This window comes from Podarcis pityusensis (assembly GCF_964106645.2).
Source record: "Podarcis pityusensis genome assembly, chromosome: 1".
Lineage (NCBI taxonomy): Eukaryota > Metazoa > Chordata > Lepidosauria > Squamata > Lacertidae > Podarcis > Podarcis pityusensis.
Window position 1 is genome coordinate 63,570,909 of NC_138028.1, and position 19,468 is coordinate 63,590,376.

Consider the following 19,468-nt stretch of genomic DNA (forward strand, 5'->3'; position numbering starts at 1 on the left):
CGGTTCCGCCGCAGAGCGAGTGTCCCCAGGCGCCGGGACGGGGGTGGAGAGGCGAGCTGCGAGGGAGGGGAAGGCTCGTGCTGTTCTCCAGATGCGCACACTTCAGAAGCCTTGTCCCCCCCCCTTCCTAGGTCCACAGTGGACCCCCACCTTCCGTGTCTCTCCCACCCACAAGGGAGCTCACCCGTTGCTAAGGTAATAGAGGTGGTGGTCAGACATTCCTCCTCGTCCCTACTCTCCCTCCACCTCTTGCAGTGAGTAACGTCGGACATGTACCCCCCTCCACGTGTAAGCGACTGACTCCTTGTCTGGAGCCTGCGAAGAGCGGTCGCGACATTAAACGCTCCTTTAAAAATAACGCGAGGTGTAGAAGAACGAATGATTGTGCCAACATGGCTCTTGAGGCGAGAATGAAGCACTCGCTCCCCCAGTTGCCCCCTGTTTGCGCTAGCTTTTTATGCATTGTGTGGCATTTCTTAAGTGTAAATACACACCGTTCTCAACTATGTGTGAGGTAAAGCAGGTTGGTAGTCCATCTTGAGTAGAATGAGTATGAAAAAAAAACATTTACACTGTGGGTTAAAAAAGGTTAACACAATCAACTCTTGTGACAAGTAGCGCAAACAACTAATAATTATTGAATAATTCCCATACACCCATACTTAAATATAACCCAGTCCTAACCAGTTGAATACATGGTATGGTGCCAGTTAACATTTGCTAGTCAAATAGCAGATTGTGATAGTTCTCTCAGTTTGTCATTACCTGTTGTTTTGAATTTATTTTTCCACTTATCTCTGATGTCTTGTCTGTCCACTTTCTTCTTTTTCTGTTCTGCCCCTTAAGTAAAACTCAGTTTTCCAAAACCCATATTTTCCCACTTGCTGTTTTCAAACAATCTGTGTGCCCGACAAATCTCATTTCATTTTTTGATAGTTAGAAGCTTGGTGGATCAGAAGAATGCTGTAGACGTAGTGTATCTTGACTTCAGTAAGACTTTTGACAAAGTCTCCCATGGTATTGTGCAGAAGCTGGTAAAACGTAGGCTGTATGAGGTAACTGTTAGGTGGATTTGTAGTTGGTTGACCGAACCCAGAGAATGCTCATTAATGGTTCCTCGTCATCCTGCAAAAAAGTGCTAAGTGTTCTGTCCTGGGTCCTGGGTCCTGGGTCTGTTGTTGTTCAACATCTTTATAAATGACTTGGATGAAGGAATTGAGGACACGCTCATCAAATTTGCTGATGACACCAAACTGGGAGGGTTAGCCAATGCCACAGAAGACAAAATCAGGATTCAAGATGGCCATAATATATTGGAGAACTGGGCCAAACCTAACAAAATGAATTTCACTAGGGACGTATGTAAGGTTCTGCACTTAGGCAGGAAGAACCAGCTGCACTAATAAAACATTGCCAGTAGTATATGTGAAAACAATCTAGGGGTCTTAGTGGACCACAAGCTTAACATGAGTCAACAGTGATGCAGCACCAAAAAACCCTAAGGCTATTCTAGGCTGCATCAACAGAAGTATAGTCTCACAACCAGGGGTAGTAATAGTACCACTTTATTATGCCTTGGTCAGACCACACCTAGAATTCTGTGTTCAGTTCTGAGCGCCACAATTTAAGAAGGATATTGACAAGCTGGAATGTGTGCAGAGAGGGTGACCAAGATGATCAAGGGTCTGGAAACCAAGCTTTATAAGGAATTGTTGATGAAGTTGGATACGTTTACCCTGGTACAGAGGAGACTGCTTTCACTGTTTTCTCTGACAATAGGAGCTTGCATTACATACTACTACCCCCTTGTTGGATTCAGATCTGGTTCTGACTCAAGGTTAGCCACATTTCACATTTCAGTGTTTATCCTCAAATAAAGTTCAGAACCATTGTTCAGTTAGAATTCCACCTGATGTCACTTTCATTTGGAGGGCTCTCACACTCCTTGATTGTTCATGCTCCTGCATATTTGTTCATGCTCCCTATATTTGTCATCCTTGCTTCTGTGCTACTCTTTGATGCCAAGGACTTTTGCCTCATTGGCTGCTGGTGTAGACAAAGTCAACTAGTCCCCAAAGGATACTTTTATCAACCTGTGCTAGAGATTCTGTGCCAGGTCCTTCAAGTGTGTTATCTCTGCCTGCAGTGTTTTGTTAGCATCTCTTTTCTTCCGAGCTAAGTAGCCTACTGGTAATGAGCTTCCATTAAGGTATGCACACCTGATACTTCAGAGGGCAGGTTTAGAAAGCCTGGAAGCTGTTGATCAGGGGCCAGTAAGGTTTATCTGGGCCGGACTGGTCCTGCGGAGATCCCTCTGTGGGCTGGATCGCGCCTGCGTGGGAGCCTGTGATTTCCGGCGTCTGCGCAGACGCAATTTCCGGTGCCACAGAAGCGAGTTCCTGCACTGTGCCAGTTTAGCACAGCGCGTGAGCGGGCAGCTCAGTTCAGGGGCGGCTCGTGGGCCAGTCAAACGACCTCTGTGCATCGCTTCTGGCCCATGGGCCTTAGGTTGCTGACCCCTGCTGTAGATGATTCTTCCTGAGCATTTTCTGTATGTACCCCTGGGCTCTCCAGTGTCTGCACCCTCCTTCTCAGACTCCTTGTCCAAAGGCATAATATAAGTCTCCAATCTACATCTTCTTGCTATGTGCCCCACAATACTATATTTTCTCCAAATAGATGTGAGCTTGTGTCCTCCAACTCACTTCCTCCTTCAGCCTCTCACAGTACCGTGGCACATGACCAAACATACAAACACGCAAACAAGCTTCCAAACAGCTCAGAGAAACAACCAGCCTTAATCCTAAAGATATAAGCTGACTCTTCTAAATATTGGCAACCGGTGCAGTTGTTTGAGCAAAGGTGTAACATTCATATGGTTGGCTGCATCACTCAGCAACCCAACTTCTGCATTAACTACAGTTTCCAGACCTGCCTTAAGAGAAGCCTCACACAAAGTGCATAATAGCACAGCCCTATGATATGAATTTATCAACACAGATATTTTCCAATGAAGTAAAGCCAAGCTTTATGTGAGTTGACTTCCTCACTGCTGTTCTGTAGGATTCCAGCTTATTTGCATGTATTGTCAGAGTTATACTTCTTCTGTAAGCCTCAAAACATTTTTTCAAGTGTAAGGACCTCTGTTCAAAAGGAAGGAACCTGCTGTAGTCCAGTTATAATATACTGCCTGACCTCTAGCTTTTCCCAACTACAGTGGTACCTCTGGTTACGAACTTAATTCATTCTGGAGGTCCCTTCTTAAGCTGAAACCGTTCTTATCCTGAGGCGTTCTTTCGCTAATGGGGCTTCCCACTGTGCGTGCGCGCCTCCTGTTTGCATCCTGGGGCAACGTTCGCAACCAGGAGCAGCTACTTCCAGGTTAGCGGAGCTCGTAACCTGAAGTGTTCGTAACCAGAAGCGTTCGTAACCAGAGGTACCACTGTATATATTTTGATTCTAAGACTGCAGTCATGTGTATACATACTTGAGAGTTTGCTCTACTAAACTTAGTGGAACTAAACTTAGTGGAACCGCCCTGCATTCTATGATCTCATAACAGTCAGCATTGTATTGAATTGTGCCTCCGGATAGCGGGATAGCTACTGAGGGGGAAATCCTTGCAAGCTGCAAAGAAGAAGGATACAAGAGATGCTATGAGGTCCGACACTGTTGTGACAAATGTATTGGAGAACTGGAAGGAAATTATTTCCTTGCACCTGCAGCAGAAATGTGGACAATCTATCCGTTTTCCCCAAGGCCTCTTCAGCAGTCACTGGGCTGTCATGCCATTCGCTTTTCAGCAGCCCTCTATTAGTGTGCCTGATCTCCATAGGTTCCTTGTAGCTATTCCTTCACTTTTCTTGCTACCTCCTTATTTTAACATTTTCAACAGACATTTGTTCTTTTTCCATTCAGCTTCTGTATTCTTGCACACTCTTGCGTTCCCTTGAGGGTTTTACTGTCGGGGAAGCTGTAGACGGCAATCCAACAATTCAGTCAATTTAAGCCCATTATTTATTCTAATTGTTGATATAGTGCCTTTAAAAATATTTCTCTCTAAGGTAGCTCACAGAATAAAAATAACAGAAACAGTAACAAAACCACCAAACAACATTGCAAAAGCAAAAAAAAAGAGATACTCAGAAAAATCCTTGTACAATAAAAAAAACCTTCCAAAGACTGCTTGTGATGAAAAAAAGGTGGAAGATGTAGCTGCCTAGGAAGGCAGTTGCACATTTGGAAGACCCTGCCAATATAATCTTTACTAATGGGGGGGGGGGCAGAAAGCAGAGGACTGTAGATGCTGATCTTAGGGCTCAGTTTAATATGGATGGACGTGGCCCTTCAGATAACCTGGTACTAGATCATTTAACACTTTAGAGTTTGACACCAGCACTTTAAATTGAGTCTGGAAACAAATTGCAAACTGTTACTCATAATCCTCCTCCTACAAACATTTTGGCAGTCTCATTTTTCACCAGTTAGTTTCCAAACTGCGTTTAAAGGCAGCTTTGTGTAGACAGCATTATATAGTCCAGCCTAGATCTAACTAGTGCATGGATGACTGAGGCTAGCTGGGCTGTAGCTGGTGAACCATCTGAAGCTGGTAAAAGTGTTCATAGTTACTTATGTAACCTGGCCATTCAGTGATAATGTTGGATCCAGTTGGACTTTTATACTCTATACTTGATTCTTAAAAACATAAGAAGAGCCTGCTGGGTCTGGCCTACTCTATGAGAGTGTTAACTCCATCCAAAACAGATTGCATATCTATGTCTAGATCCACAAAACTTCTAGTCACTGGATTTTCACCTGCATCTACATTGGAACTGTCCCTACACCCTGATCCTGGGTTTCCATAGCATCCCTGGGGTAGGCTGGTGGAAGCAAGAGATAAAGCTGAGTATTTTCAGTGTACTGAATTGATTATTTTTCCCAGTAGTATGATGTCAAAGTGAAATAACATGGATGACAATATAATTGGAAGGCATGGTATTGGACAGCAGTTGTCATGAGTCCCTTGGCGCTTTCAGTGTCAGACCTGGGGTGGCAAATTCTGGAGAAAGACGTGGAGGGAGATGACGAATGGGAGGCTAATGACGTGGCCCAGAAAACTATCATAGCTGATGGTGTTGAAAAACACAAGATAATCAATAGGATTGTGTTTCATCCTCCTGGTGCATGTCATTATCAGGGTGAACAAGGTCCTGAAATTAGGTTGAAACCAGCCTGGAATAATCAGCAGCATCCTGAGTTGAGCTGCTACTACCCACTCTAAAACTTTCCCCCAAAGTGGCATGTTTTACAGTGGGCAATATTGCTCAAATCCACCAGATTAGGATAGATTCCTCTGAGGCAAATATGTCTTAAAAAAACAAACAAAAACTGCAATTCAGAGGGCATTATTATTATTATTATTATTATTTTAATTGAATTTATATACTGCCCTCTACCCGGAGGTCTCAAAGCGGCATCTCATCACCTGAAGCGTAGCCACCTCATAAACCCATTTAATATGTTGCATAGATCAGCAGGCCAGGTACAGTCATACCTTGGTTCTCGAATGCCTTGTGATTCGAACATTTTGGCTCCCAAATGCCACAAACCCAGAAGTGAGTGTTCTGGTTTGTGAATGTTCTTCGGAACCCAAAAGTCCGACACGGCTTCCACTTGAGTTCAGGAAGCTCCTGCAGCCAATCAGAAGCCATGGCTTGGTTTTCGAATGTCGAACGGACTTCCAGAACGGATTCTGTTCAAGAATCAAGGTATGACTGTAGTAGGTTTCAAATGTTGAAGCAGACAGTTCATATCCTCAAGCCGCATAAAGAATCCCATCTCTAAAAGAATATTAATGTATTGCTCCCATGATGTAGATTGAGAACAAGAATGTACAATGAAATGTTCATGTAGCACACAGGCAATCCTATGAGGTTGCAAACATAGGATATGCTCCATATTTTTCTCCATGATAATGTCTGCCTTCTATTTATAAGCTTCATCCTGGAAAGGTATTATATACTTAATAGTATTTTGCAGAGTAAATTCTTAGCTCATTTTTGCTAACACCAACTCTGAGATGGAATATAGACTAAGAGACAGTGATTTTCCCAGAGCAAGTCAGTGAACTTCATGACTGAATCAGACTGCGAAGCAGGGTTTCTGTTATCCAAGCATCATGTTCTGGCTACTGCTCAATACTGACCCAATTATGGTTGAATCTTTTTGAACTAGGAGCAGTTTGGGCGTCCCCAATCTACACTGTGTTCAGTGAGGAATATATGTCAATATGGTTTATATTTGAATAGATCTGTGATTGAGAACAGTTGAATTTGTAACAGATGCTCAGGTTGTAAAGTTATGCTAGTGGAGTACTTGCAAGTACTAGAGTTGGCCAAATACGACAGCATCGTTAGTGGCATATGTTAAATAGCATCTTGCAACATTTACTGCCACTGAAATCTTTTTGTGCTGATTAGTAAAACAAATTACTATTGCTTTTATACAGTTCTTCTTTTAATACAAGCCATTTAAAAAATGTTAATTTTGACTTCTAATATGTTTTTTCCCCAGGTTTGCTTCTTTGTTTTATTATTTTTATACCCTGCCCTTCAATCAAACTTACCTACAATATGAACCAGCTGCTGTATTTATGCAAGACCTGCAACCGATTTCCTTTTCACAGTTTAGTTAGATCTAGCCCAAATTGCTTAGGTACATGGGTAAAAAATATACACTCTTCATTAACCCGTAAATGTGAAACTGAAGAAAAATTGCATTTGCATGGTGATGAATACTTAAATGGCGGAGTAGACAATGAAGACTATCAACAACGGCATATACCAGTTATGGTTGAGGAAGTTGTTAATTTTTTAGCACCACGTAAAGGACAGGTAAGTTGAAATTTCTTTTCAAAGTAGATTGAATAATAATAAAGAATTGCAGGCTTTATTTTATAGCTAGAGTAAATTATAGATGAAATTGTTCTGTAATTTATGTCCTTGAAGATTCTCTATTGTACTGAACTGATTTGTGATTGACTTGAATGTATTTTGCTTACTACAACAATATTGTTGTTGATGATGATGATCGTGGTAAGATAATACAGTACTTCTCTATTTCTATATGAAGCTGACTGGAGGGGAGGCCACAGGATCTAGCATGAGATGCAAGTTAAAAGTTGGCAGAAAGTCCAACATAGAAGTCATAGAAAGGGTGAGCAAGATCAATAGGGAAACATTTCCCATGTATATTTCAGAATAGAGATCTACCAGAGCTGTCAAAACTGTATCCATCCCATATCCAGGTTGGAAACCAGATGGACAGAGATCAGGGAAGGATTTTTTAAACCCAGGAATGCCTATGGCTGTTCAGCCACCACATGTTGCACAACTTTTTCCCAAAAGAAATGTTGTATGTGGACTTAAACCTGGCCAGGCTATCTAAAGTTTTAAAAAGTGGGCAGATCATCATCTCTTAGAACAGGAGAAATCCTACGCTCATCAAGAGAGGCATTATTTTTTGTGGTCCACCAAGTTCTTCCTTGCTGACCTTCACCACCAGAGATGGCCAGGCTCCACATTATCTTTGGTGGATCTCACAGAACCCTATCTACATCCTTGAGGATGACCAGGGCATATTCCTTGAAGAACTTTCAACAATTGATTCTTACACCTCCGTATATAATGTCATCCAATTTGAACTCCCCCTGCCCTGCCTAGCATTCTTACAAGATTCATAAGCCTTCAGCTGGCCAACGAGACAAAAATAAAGTGTGAAAGGATTTCTGAAGCAAGAGGGAGCTTGCAGTGAAGTTGAACAAACTTTGTGTTGGTCTTTAATGAGGTAGACGTGGCATAGTTGGGCTTCCAAAAGGCTTTTGAACATTAAACACACACACACTGAAAAGTCCTGTGATAATCTGTGTATTAACATACCATCTCTAACTATACAGAGATATAAGAAAATATTTCTTAAGATATTCCCATATGAATTTTTGATTATTATTATTTTGTTGTATGTTGCATTCGATGCTACCGGTTCCAGTGAGACTTCTGAGAGCTATGACTATTCAGAATTGTGCAGCTTGTTTATTGTTCCTAATAATGAAATCCTGTGCATGCCTGCTTATAAGAAAGTCTTGGGATGCGGGTGGCTGTGGTCTAAACCACTGAGCTTCTTGGGCTTGCTGATCAGAAGTTTGGCAGTTCGAATCCACACAGTGGTGGTGAGCTCTCGTTGCTCTGTCCCAGCTTCTGCCAACCTACCCATTCAAAAGCATACTAGTGCAAATAGATAAATAAGTACCGCTGCAGTAGAAAGGTAAATGGTATTTCCATGTGACCTGGCACTCATCACAGTGTTCCGTTGCTCCAGAAGCAGTGTAGTTGTGCTGGCCACATGACCCGCAAAGCTGTCTGTAGACAAACACCGCCTCCCTTGGCTTGAAAAGCGAGATGACTGCCGCACCCCATTGTTGCCTCTGACTGGACTTAACCACCCAGGGGTCCTTTACCTTTACCTTTTTTTACCTATAAGAAAGTAAAGTTCAGTGGTGCTTACTCCCAGGTAAATGTGTATAGATTTCAGACAAAGTCAACTGCAAGTTTCAGAGTGAAAACATGAATGATTAGAAATACTTGCACCATATGGCTTTTAAATAACAATAATAATAACAATACTGGATTTGGGTTAGAAAAAAATTCATATTTGTTTTCACATTCAGTGGTAAATGATACTGTAAGCCACAAAAGTGTGCTTCACAAAGATTTATGTGTTACTGAAGCAAAACGTGAGGCTCCATTTGGCATAGGATCATCAATGTTTTCTCCTTTAAACACCAAAACTGTAATTATTAAAAAATAACCAATATTTTATACTTTGTATTACTCTCTTCTCTGATATTGTCTGCAGAAATTGTGATTTTATTCATTCATATACATATAATATGTTAAGCTTAAAAGGATATGTGAATTTCTGGTCTGTCTAATCTGTAACTTCAATCTTCAGCAGCCACTTTATGTACTCAGGATTCCCCTCTGGAAGAATTTTGTGGTCATTTTGTGCTATGGCTTCAGTCTCAGTGTTGGCTAGGGACGCTGCTACTTCAGAACTTTAAATGCTGTTTCATAACCATGAATGGCTGCCACTTATATGCTTCTGTAAATGATAGTATCTTCAAAGTACCTTTATTACACATCAGTGGATTTTTGTTATGCCTCTTTAGAGTACAGCTATGCAGTTACGATGATGTAGAATGAAAGCAGGTACTATTTCTCTGTATTTTTGTTTATATCCTCTTATCTTAGGGGATGGCAAGTATTCTGATTCTGACATGGAGGGTAGTGTATGAGTGCCAGCCAAGTTTGTTGGGCAAAATATTGCACAAAGAGTTAATATTATTTGGCCAGTTTCTTCATTAAAGTTGAGGTCAGTAATCAAGGCCAAAACTTGCTTGCCTTATGGTTGCTTATAAAATGTAGGCTGCTTCTGTGATAGAAACTACGTTTTCCAATTCCTTCCATCTCTTGACCTACTCTAATGCAGTTTTAGCACATTGTTCCTTTTGCAGGCTTGACGGCACAAATTGTAACTATCTCATAGGTACTGAATATATTTGACAAAATATGTATCATAGCAGAAAATGAAGAAAGAGCATACTGGTTTGTTTGGGTGATGGGATCAGAGCTCTTTGAAATAGGTTTGAACTCTTTGCTCTTGCCTGTGGGAAAACTTTCACTTAATGTAAGGGTTTGGATTTCCAGGCAAACTCTTAAGTATCTACCCATTGCTTTAGAACCCTTTCCTCCCAAATCCCTTTTGTGCAGTATTCTCTGAAGTACATTGTATGAATGAGTCACTCCCTTTTTAGTTCATTTTCTTCTCAATGGAACGCCTACTGCAGTAAGCCTGCTGAAACATACTTCCTGTAAAATTTGCTATATTAACTATTATTTTAGGGTATTTTTGTTCTAGTTCCCCAAAGGTTCTGTGCTAGTATGTACATAGCTGTAGTGAATAATACAAAAGGTCAAATCAACACAACCTTTTTATAGGCACATCTGGTTGTGGAGCCAAAACCACCCATAATACTTCATACCTCGACTAGTGCCTGTCCCTCATCTTCTGTGATTTGGAGGGTCCTGTAGCTAAATGGCCAGAGGACATTTATTTTTCTTCTTGTTCTTTTTTTTTTGCTTGCGATAACAGCCAGTAATGGGCAAAGCAAATAAGTGTGGGAGGGCTGCAAAATAATAGATGAAGTGTAGGCGTGCTGGAGCTGAGAAGGGACTGGCAGCATTGGTCTTAAAATGTACAGGCTATACAATGAGATGCCCACATTGATGTCTCTTAACCATTGTTTATTTCAGCCTCTGTGTTGCTGTTAAGTGCATCTAGTTTCTCTGGGAGCCGGGGGCCAAAATATGCATGGCACTAAATCACATGCAGCTTTTCCTGGACTTTTTTCCCTCCTACAAAATGAAGCTGCAGTCCTCCATGGAAGAAGACCAGAGCTGGAGGCATCTTAAACCTTTCCCCTAATGGCTCTTTTTTTTTTTTTGACTAGAAATTGCTCCCACTCCAGAACTGCTTTTCAGTGTGCCAGAGAAAAAACGCAGGTAACTTCACACACCCCTTCGTGGGACGGAAGGTAGATAGCTTACGAGAGAAGAATTCTTCGGAGGAGAAAGGAAGCCTTTTCCCATAGGTCTTCCATGGATGTTGGAGCTGCATTTTGTAAAATAAAAAATGGCGAGGGGGAACTATGTGAAATCTGTTTTTGTAAAATTCTCTTGTGTCATAATTTTGAATTGTGCAATGGCTTGTGGAGAGTAGTGGGAGCAGCTGTCAATTTTAGGTCTTCTCGGCCTTTGAAAACATTTGTTTATTTGGGTTGCTTTGCCTTTGGTTGACCACCACCATCAGGTTTCCTGAGAATTAAATCCCATTGAGTGTGATGGGGCTTGCTTCCAGATAAGTGTGCATAAATAAGATTGCAGCGTGATATAGTAAGCTATGCCATAACTGCTTTGTGATGTTATAGTTTCAGCTAAATATTAAAGACAACTTGGGTTGCAATCCTATACTCGCTTAGAGCTTGCTTTTGAGTAGGCATGTATCAGATTGTGCTGTTGCAAACTCCTACAGGTTCTGCCTGAATTGAAATGATTTGTATAGGTTATTTAAAAAAGTGGTAAAAGCTGCCTCTGCTTAAACTACATATCGCAAGCCAGCAAATAAGGATGATTGGCCATAATTCAAAGATAAGCATTTTTAGTCCCATTGATTTCAGTGGGAGACAGTTGAGCAGATTTCTCTCTGAAATCTGAGACTTAAAGTGGGACTTTCTTGATAGGACATTTAGGTATACATTCCATTCCTATGGTTCATGGCCTCGCCATCCAGTCACATCGTATTATCTGTTATGTATCTGTGACGCTTGCATCTCAGCCTCCAAATAGGGGACAATATATGAGGATGAAATGTTAGGTTATATTTCCTCACATCTTAATACCTCAGAAATTCTGGTCTTCTTAACTGAAGTATGAAGTTTTGATATGTTGTGCGGAAATAGCTGCTTCTGCAAATAAAGCAGCAGGCTTAGGATATGCAGCTGTATGAAGGAATTTTCAGGGATCATTCCAGTTTATCTTTTACTGTAGCATATGTACACATGGTGATATGCTGGGATTTATTTGCTGTACCTAGTATAAAATGCTTCAGAAGCATAACTGCTCAAGACAGTCTTTTTGTTATGAAGACATGAATGTAGTTTCAACATTTTATAGAATAAAATGTCATGGCCCTGAACCTATGATGTGCCTGCCAAGATTGGGTTGGTGGGCAGGCATCTACTGTAGCTTTAAGTGCGAAAACCAACGGTTGCATCTAGCAACTTAGCTTTCATGTGAATTTTTTCCTCCCTTGCTCTTGCCTACCAGGCAACGAGTTCAGCTTTTCTGATAGCACCAATAATCAGTGAGATAAAACAGGAGACTGGAAGGCTTCACAAATGCAATGGCCTGCGCAGAGCCTTCTGCTGTTCTTGGTGTTCCTTGGAGTGTTGTGAATTTTTGCACGAATTCAAAGATAGCGGTACCATTGTTTTAGGGTGTTGGCTTTATTGCAAATGTGGTTCACAAAGTGTGTTCCCAAATACCAACAAGTGGCAAAAAAAAGCCTGATAAAATATTAAAATTATTCTTTGATGGATCTGTGCAGGTGTTCACTTACATTGCAGTGTGCAAAATGAGTTCAGAGTTTCAGCTTGATACACAGAAGTTTTGAGCAGTTTGAGCTACACAGATCCTGCTATAGCGTTTCGTAACCTGTCTAGACTTTGTACTTGTACTTTGGTTCTCAGCAGTTAGACCTTCTTGGTACCATCGCCACTGCAGTTCCCACCAACTCTCTTCCTATGTACGTTTCTACTGAAGGAGAACCTGTAGCTTCTACCAAGAAAGAAAACAGCAAGGCACTTGGTCTGCCCACTGAGAGCCGTGCTGTGTATGCACTTGATTTCATTTTCCTGTGATACTAAGTTAGCTTGCTGCTATCACTATATATCACGTAACAAATGATAGTATTTCAGGAGCCTATTTAAGGCACTATGTTATAATAAAAAAGATGCAGTGCTGTGGGATGACTCAGCTCGTAAATGACGCTGTGTACGCTTTCCCTCTGTGCTACAGCATTAGTCTTAGCACTTCTTTGGTAAAACTACTCACAAGAAAGTAATCTTAAGTCTTTTGAATGAGACACTGGTCCCAGAAGTAGTGATAGGAATAAGTGGTTCTATACTCTTCCCAGGATTGGCTAGCCTTATAAATATTTGAGGACCAGTTTACACACAGTGATTTAGATTTTCAGTTTTCTATCGCACCAGATAGTCCTAGGAGAACATTAACACTTTGTGCCATGAAAGTTAGTGACACAAATGCCACTGAAACCATCCGTATTGTAAAAAAATGCTGGAATTAAAGTTGTCCCAGGGACAGGCAATTTTTTAACCATACATGACTTCACTGGAAGCTAATTCTGAGCTGGAAGAGTGGTAGTTATGCATATAGAATCAGGACAATGTTTCCCAGTATTTGTTCAATCATTTTTTTACATTTCTTATTTCTCGGTATTCTTCTTCTGCATAGTTTTAAATCAATATATGAAATTTCAAGAGTCAAATAATGATTGGGCTTAAGAACTGTGACATGAAAAACCTGATAAAATTCTGGTATCTTCTTATGTAGCTTCTACTTTTGTGTGAATAGACTGTACCTGAAATAATTGATAAATAGAATGTGTTTATTTGACTTGTGAATTAATACAACAAAAACAACAGTTTTAAAACATTATATACTAAAGTGCTGTTTTGAGATAACAGTAGTTATTGTGGCATAACTATTATTTGGGCATAAGCCATTTCATATGAGAGACAAAGTTATTAAATCCAGCAAGTAATGTATAATTTAAAGTTCATAAGATGCATCTTTTTATAATTTTTCCATTCATAAAATAATTATTTTTTTAAATTCTGATTGATGCAGTGAATATTCATTATCAGTATATATCTGTACCTTTCAAAGTTGGTTAATAATATGACACCTCCCCACCATGCGCCACATTTTTATATCTGGAGGGAGTAGCAAATTCAGAAGAAAAAAGCAATCTTGTTATGAAAATCATCTTAGCACAATCAAGTTTATGTAGAATATTATGGTAGAGTGCATCATATTTATCATGCAACAAAACTGTTAGATTTAGGCTGCAGACCTATAAACGCTTAACTGAAAGTAAATTTTATTAAACTATGGGATGTTTACATTTGAGTAAGCCTGCTTAGGAAAGTGTTATCGGTCACATGAACAATTTAGGCTGCAATCTAACACTGCTTAACTGAGAGAGAGCCCCACTGAATTCAATATGTCTTACAATCATAGAAACATAGAATCATTGCTTCTGAATAGACCTGGTTCGGATTGGACAGTTGAAGTTTAAGGATAGGGATGTAATTATAGTTCTGTATGGAGGAAGGAAATCTATTTCTCAATTGGCATATGCGCTTGACTCATGTATGTATCAGAAAAGTTACCCTTTAATTAGCACTTGGTAAAAATACATATTTTTAAAAAGTCAAACAATTACCAACTGCTTAAAATTTTCAGGTCTAGAAAGCATCTTGACAATTTCACAGGGGAATTACGTTGAGGAAATAATATCAGTAGGTACATGGACGGTTGATTGTGGTCCTTTCTGTTGAACTTGAAATGTCATGTGTTAGTATCTTCAACAATTTAATTCTCACATTTGAGCATATGAGGAACAATGAGCATTTGCCTCTGCAGAAGATTCATTTAACTTCTATTTCTATTAATATGATTGCACCAATAATCTAGCATGATTCATAGCAGCTCTTTATTGCTATTAGTACTCTTACTGTAAAATTTAAACAGTGTAAATGTGTTTCTCGTCTCCTAAACACCTCTGATACAGGAAATGATGTAAATATGCAATGTAGAAAAAGACAAAAGACTATTACCAGATTGTTCTAATTTTTCCAAGTTTACTTTTATATACTTTCTTCTAAGTAAACCTGAAAATCTGAAATCTACTGCCTGAAATGTCATCTGTGAAAATGAGCAGATGCCAACATAACATTTAGGAGTTTGTGGCATTTTCGTTTAGTAAAAAGGAGCAAGGGGGCATTGCGTAGAGAAAAAAGTGAAGAGAGACATTTTCCCTCTACTCTCAATGCTCGAATTCAGGGTTATCCAGTGAAAGTGATTGGTGGTAGATGCATGACGGACACATGGAAGTACTTCTTCACTCCGTTCATAGTCAAACTATGGAATTTGCTACCTTAAGATGTGATGGCCAATAGCTTTGATGCCTTCCACTGGAAATTAGACAAATCCACAGAAAGTAAGTCTATCAAAAACTGCTTTTCATGATGTGCATATGTAACCTTCCAGTTCCGAGAATGTGTGCCAGTGAATACAAGTTGTTGAGAGGAAGAAAAGGAAGAAGGGGTATTGCTTTCAAGTCCTGATTGTGAGCTTCCCGGTGGCATCCATTTGGCAACCAGACGGGCTGTTGCTCTGATGCAGGAGGGCTCGTCTTATGGAACAGTTTGGGCATGATACATGATAAGACATGATACACATTTTTCTTCAGATTGAAGCTATGAAAATAATATAATAAGACTTTGGCTAAATCGTTTAGGATGGGGCAAGGTCAGGGATAGAGAACGTTGCTCAATGAATGTGGTTAAAGGCATGGAAGCCATTTGCTGTAATACAGTACTTGGCAGCTCTGGAAAATGTTAGGAAATAAATGAATATACAGAAAAGTAGAAGGACAACTCCTTTTCCTATTAAATGGGATTTGGAACTGAAAACAAAATACCTTTAATATAAAAGAACAATTAAAACAAGTTTCCTAAAAAACAAAATACTTCTGTAGGATTGTCAGTCAGTAATCTGAGCTGACAACTGTGCTTTAATTAAATTTGAGACTGTTACCAATTAGTCTATAGCACTACAGGCTTCAAGCTGCCTATGACTCAGTGCACTGACTCATCCAGCAAAACTTTTCTTACTAAAGAAATATCCAAGCACCCGCAAGGATGAAAGATCAAAAGGAAAGCAGGTTCACCGACCTCCTTTGCAAAACCTTTCTATTAAATTTCAATTATCAGAACTGTACAATGTGCCCCGTACCCAGTGTAGTTTAGTGGTCAAAGCAATTTCAGAAGCACAACATTATTATTACTAAAAAGTAAATAATTCATCTTGAGTATATGTTATCCTAAGAATTCCAATTATGGTTAATATTTGAATTAGTACAAAATGAAGCTCAGTTGCTCATAAATGTGGCATATATAGCTTGCTAATATTTTCAATTACTTAACCATAACCTTTTACTCATTTGGTAATTTTTATTTTATTATTATCCTTGAGGAAGGTTTAAGAGATTCCAAATGCCATTAATATATTGCTCTTTCACACTGAAACCATCTCACTGCCTCTTTTGTATGATTCAGCTACCCCTCACCACAAAATATATAGAAAAAGGTGAGACAAAAGGTTGAGAATAAAGAATATTAAGCTGAACCTGTGTTACATTAGACCAGGCATAGGCAAACTCGGACCTTTAGATGTTTTGGGACTACAACTCCCATCATCCCTAGCTAACAGGACCAGTCGTCAGGGATGATGGGAGTTGTAGTCCCAAAACATCTGGAGGGCCAAGTTCGCCTATGCCTGCATTAGACTATAACTATTTTTACTCATTACAATTTAAGTAAAGATCAGGTGCCATTTTGCCTAAACAGTGGCACCCCATTAATGGAACCCCCTGTTACTGAAGGTATGATTGGCCCCTCAGAACTGTCTTTTAGGTGCCTTTGTAAACGCACTTTTTAAACTTGGGCTACATATGTTTGAATCTTTAAGATTGCTTCCGCTGTTTCTTTATCTTAATGTTAAATTTTATGGTATTTTAAGATTCCTCCTTTTTATGGTATGGGTTTGTATTATCTTGTATGCCACCCTGCAGTCTTCAGATGAAGGGTGGGCCAGAAATAAATTAATAAAAATAAATGAGTAGAGGAATATTCATTGGTCAGCGTTGCTCTGTCGGAAGTGCTTACTTCCTGGAAAGCACATGGCCAAAGTATTCAAACAGCTGTATTGAACTACTACTCTAGCCCTGTACAGATAATAGACTTAACCCTGGTTTGTTTTCCTTAAAGCTGGCTTACATCATGTCTAAATGCCTAAACCAGGATGTGAAGCTGATGGCTAACCATGTGTGGGCTTGCATTGCCATGGAATCCATGTTTGGATGAAGGTGTGGTTTAGAAATTTTCTAAATAAATAGATAAAATAGGCTGTTCCCCCACCTCTCCAACCTCTTTCTTTGCAGGGGTTTTTCCAGTATATAGTCTCTGGGACCAGAGTTTCTCTGTGAGATCAGAAATTTCTAGTGTTCAGGCAGTAACTTTAGGTTAGTGCTAAGGTTGGTTATATATTACATCTCCAATGGATCTAAGTGCTTACCACTAACCACTGTTTTAAATGATCACTCTGGGGCAGTTTTGCTGTATGTCAGGCATAGGCAAACTCAGCCCTCAAGATGTTTTGGGACTACAGTTCCCATCATCCCTGACCACTGATCCTGTTAGCTAGGGATGATGGGAGTTGTAGTCCCAAAGCATCTGGAGGGCCGAGTTTGCCTATGCCTGCTATATGTGTTTTTGTGAAGTTAATTTTCGTATTTCTTCATAGCATCTAAGAGTTCATTTATTGAAATACCTATGCTGAAATACCTATTTCTGCCTTAAAAGGTCCATTTACGTTGCTACATTTATTACCATGGAACGACACAGAAATGCCTTTAGTCTCCATTTTTCCATGTTGAATGATGGTGAAATGATCAACCAGGATTTGCTTACTTGGAACATTATCCAGCTCTGTTAAAATCATTAGAAGTTTCACCAATGACATGTAGACTATGTGCAGTAAGGTTGCTTGTGTTCAATTTTTTGATGATCAGAGACAACTTGAAATTGCGTGAAATTGGTCATAGTCTTCCCCACTATAAGGTGTATTTCTTCTTAACCATAGTCATTATTTCTTAAATTTACATCCAAATCTGCATCATATTTTTTGGCAATGTGTAAATGGTGAGTCTAATTCCATTACATCACAGCAGCTGAGGCAATTGCTGTCAAAGGATTCCCCATAAATAAGTGACATGTTTGTGTTATGTCCCATATTAGATTTCAAGGAGAGTTGAACTTTAATGTACAGTGAAATATGTAATTGATATAGGAGTCTCTTTTTTTGCCAGGGGCAGAGTTTGCAGTAGGTCCCAAACACTAAAAGCAGGACCTAGTCAACGTTACACAACATAAAGAGATTTCAGCTGTAGTCACCAGGACTCTGCCTCTCCCATTATTGGTGCTATACCTTTCTTGAACTCAGGACAACCCCATGTCCGCCTGTCCAGCTCCAGCTGTGGAGCTTGAAAGAATGGCAGGGACTTGCTGGTTTGGTCCTGTGCAACTGAGTCATTCCAGGTTCCTTGGCAATACGCTTGTAAAAAAACCCACCCCTATATTGCCCCCAACTTTGAGCTAGAGCATTGGAGTGTGGGTTGGAGATCACTACCTATTTAAACTGAAAAGGTAAAAAGTTTAATGTGTGTTTGTTTTATCACCAGACATAAACAGAATTATAAACGAAAGATAAGGTTTTCAGATACAGAAAGACCACAAAATCCTCTGCCAAGGTGCTTTTGACAAAGCTTTCCTGTAATCCTAAGTACACAAATACCAAATTATCCTTTGTTTGCACAAGTTCTTATCCGTTGAAGGTGTGCACAAATCTACAGATGTCACTCCTGGCTACAGTGTGATGGAAAAGAATTTGCCGTACATTGTTAGTTTCAACTGAAAGGAAGAGACATCTTTATTGCCACGGTGTAGTTTTTGAATTTGTGGTTGAAAATGTTTCCTGTGTTATTTGTATAATTATATTCCGGAATATCACTTTCACAAAGCAGTTTATCCCACAAGGTGGGACTCTTTCAGGAAATCAGGCTGGTGTTTTCAATTGATAGGAGTGGTTGGTTGGTTGGTTTGTTTGTTTGTTTGTTTGAATTGACAACAGCAAGTACCATTTAAAAACATCCATCAAAATGAGTATTGCAGTCCTCAGTATTCCAAATATTCAGTAGCCAAAAACATATACCAGGGTGGGTGGGTGGTGGATTTCTGTCTCTTGCTCTGAACAATCAATGCAGAAATAGGAAAATGGTGGCCCTCCATAGAATACCTGCACAAATACTGCCACTGAAGCAATGGGACATATCTCCCTTCGTTCCCTGTACCCCACCTCCAATTTGACTCGGGGGGATCAAGAGAAATCCTCAGAACAGTGCATGGGGCAGGGAAGGGAGAACTTCTGTCTGGGAAGCTAATATGCTAGTGCAGATGGAACACCTGGAAGAGTGTGATGTTGAATTCTACCCATAGCTTTTAATTGATTGATTTCTCGCTGCCCCCCCCCCTTCACAAGTTTCTTACAAATATTATCAGAATTAAATTGAGTTTGAATAATTGTTGGGAAAATTTGCTCAAATAATTGGCTTATAGTTTATTAACTGATAGTTTCTTAACTAATTATTAAACTCTTAATAATTGGAATGATTCTAACTAATGTGACAAACCACTTAAAACACAGTTTAACATAAGCCTAAAGTGCGCGGCAGAGTGTGTCGAATCAATTTTATATCATTTAGATATGTTTTTAATCAATAGATTTGTGAATTATATAAAGATATACAGTATTTCTTTCTGTCTTCAAGGTGACTAAGTCTAGTGATGACTAACATGCCCCTCAAGGTGGTTTTGCTCATTAGTTTGTAATGCCAAGCTCAGTTTGCAGACTTTTGCCTGCTAATTTGA

General features: G+C 39.7%; 1 protein-coding gene across 3 annotated transcripts in view; it reads left to right on the forward strand.

The window, feature by feature from the left end:
- Positions 1–19,468, forward strand: part of METTL15 (methyltransferase 15, mitochondrial 12S rRNA N4-cytidine) — a 102,398-nt gene that overhangs the window by 141 nt on the left and 82,789 nt on the right. The window contains exons 1-3 of one of the 3 annotated variants that reach the window (XM_080983736.1): positions 6–195; positions 6,574–6,893; positions 7,132–7,215. In XM_080983736.1, coding sequence (XP_080839862.1) covers positions 6,633–6,893; positions 7,132–7,215 — 345 coding nt within the window. In that variant the 5' untranslated portion in view covers positions 6–195; positions 6,574–6,632. Of the gene's footprint in view, positions 1–5; positions 196–6,573; positions 6,894–7,131; positions 7,216–19,468 lie in introns of those variants that run through there. The other 2 variants (XM_080983735.1, XM_080983737.1) reach the window with 2 other exon arrangements.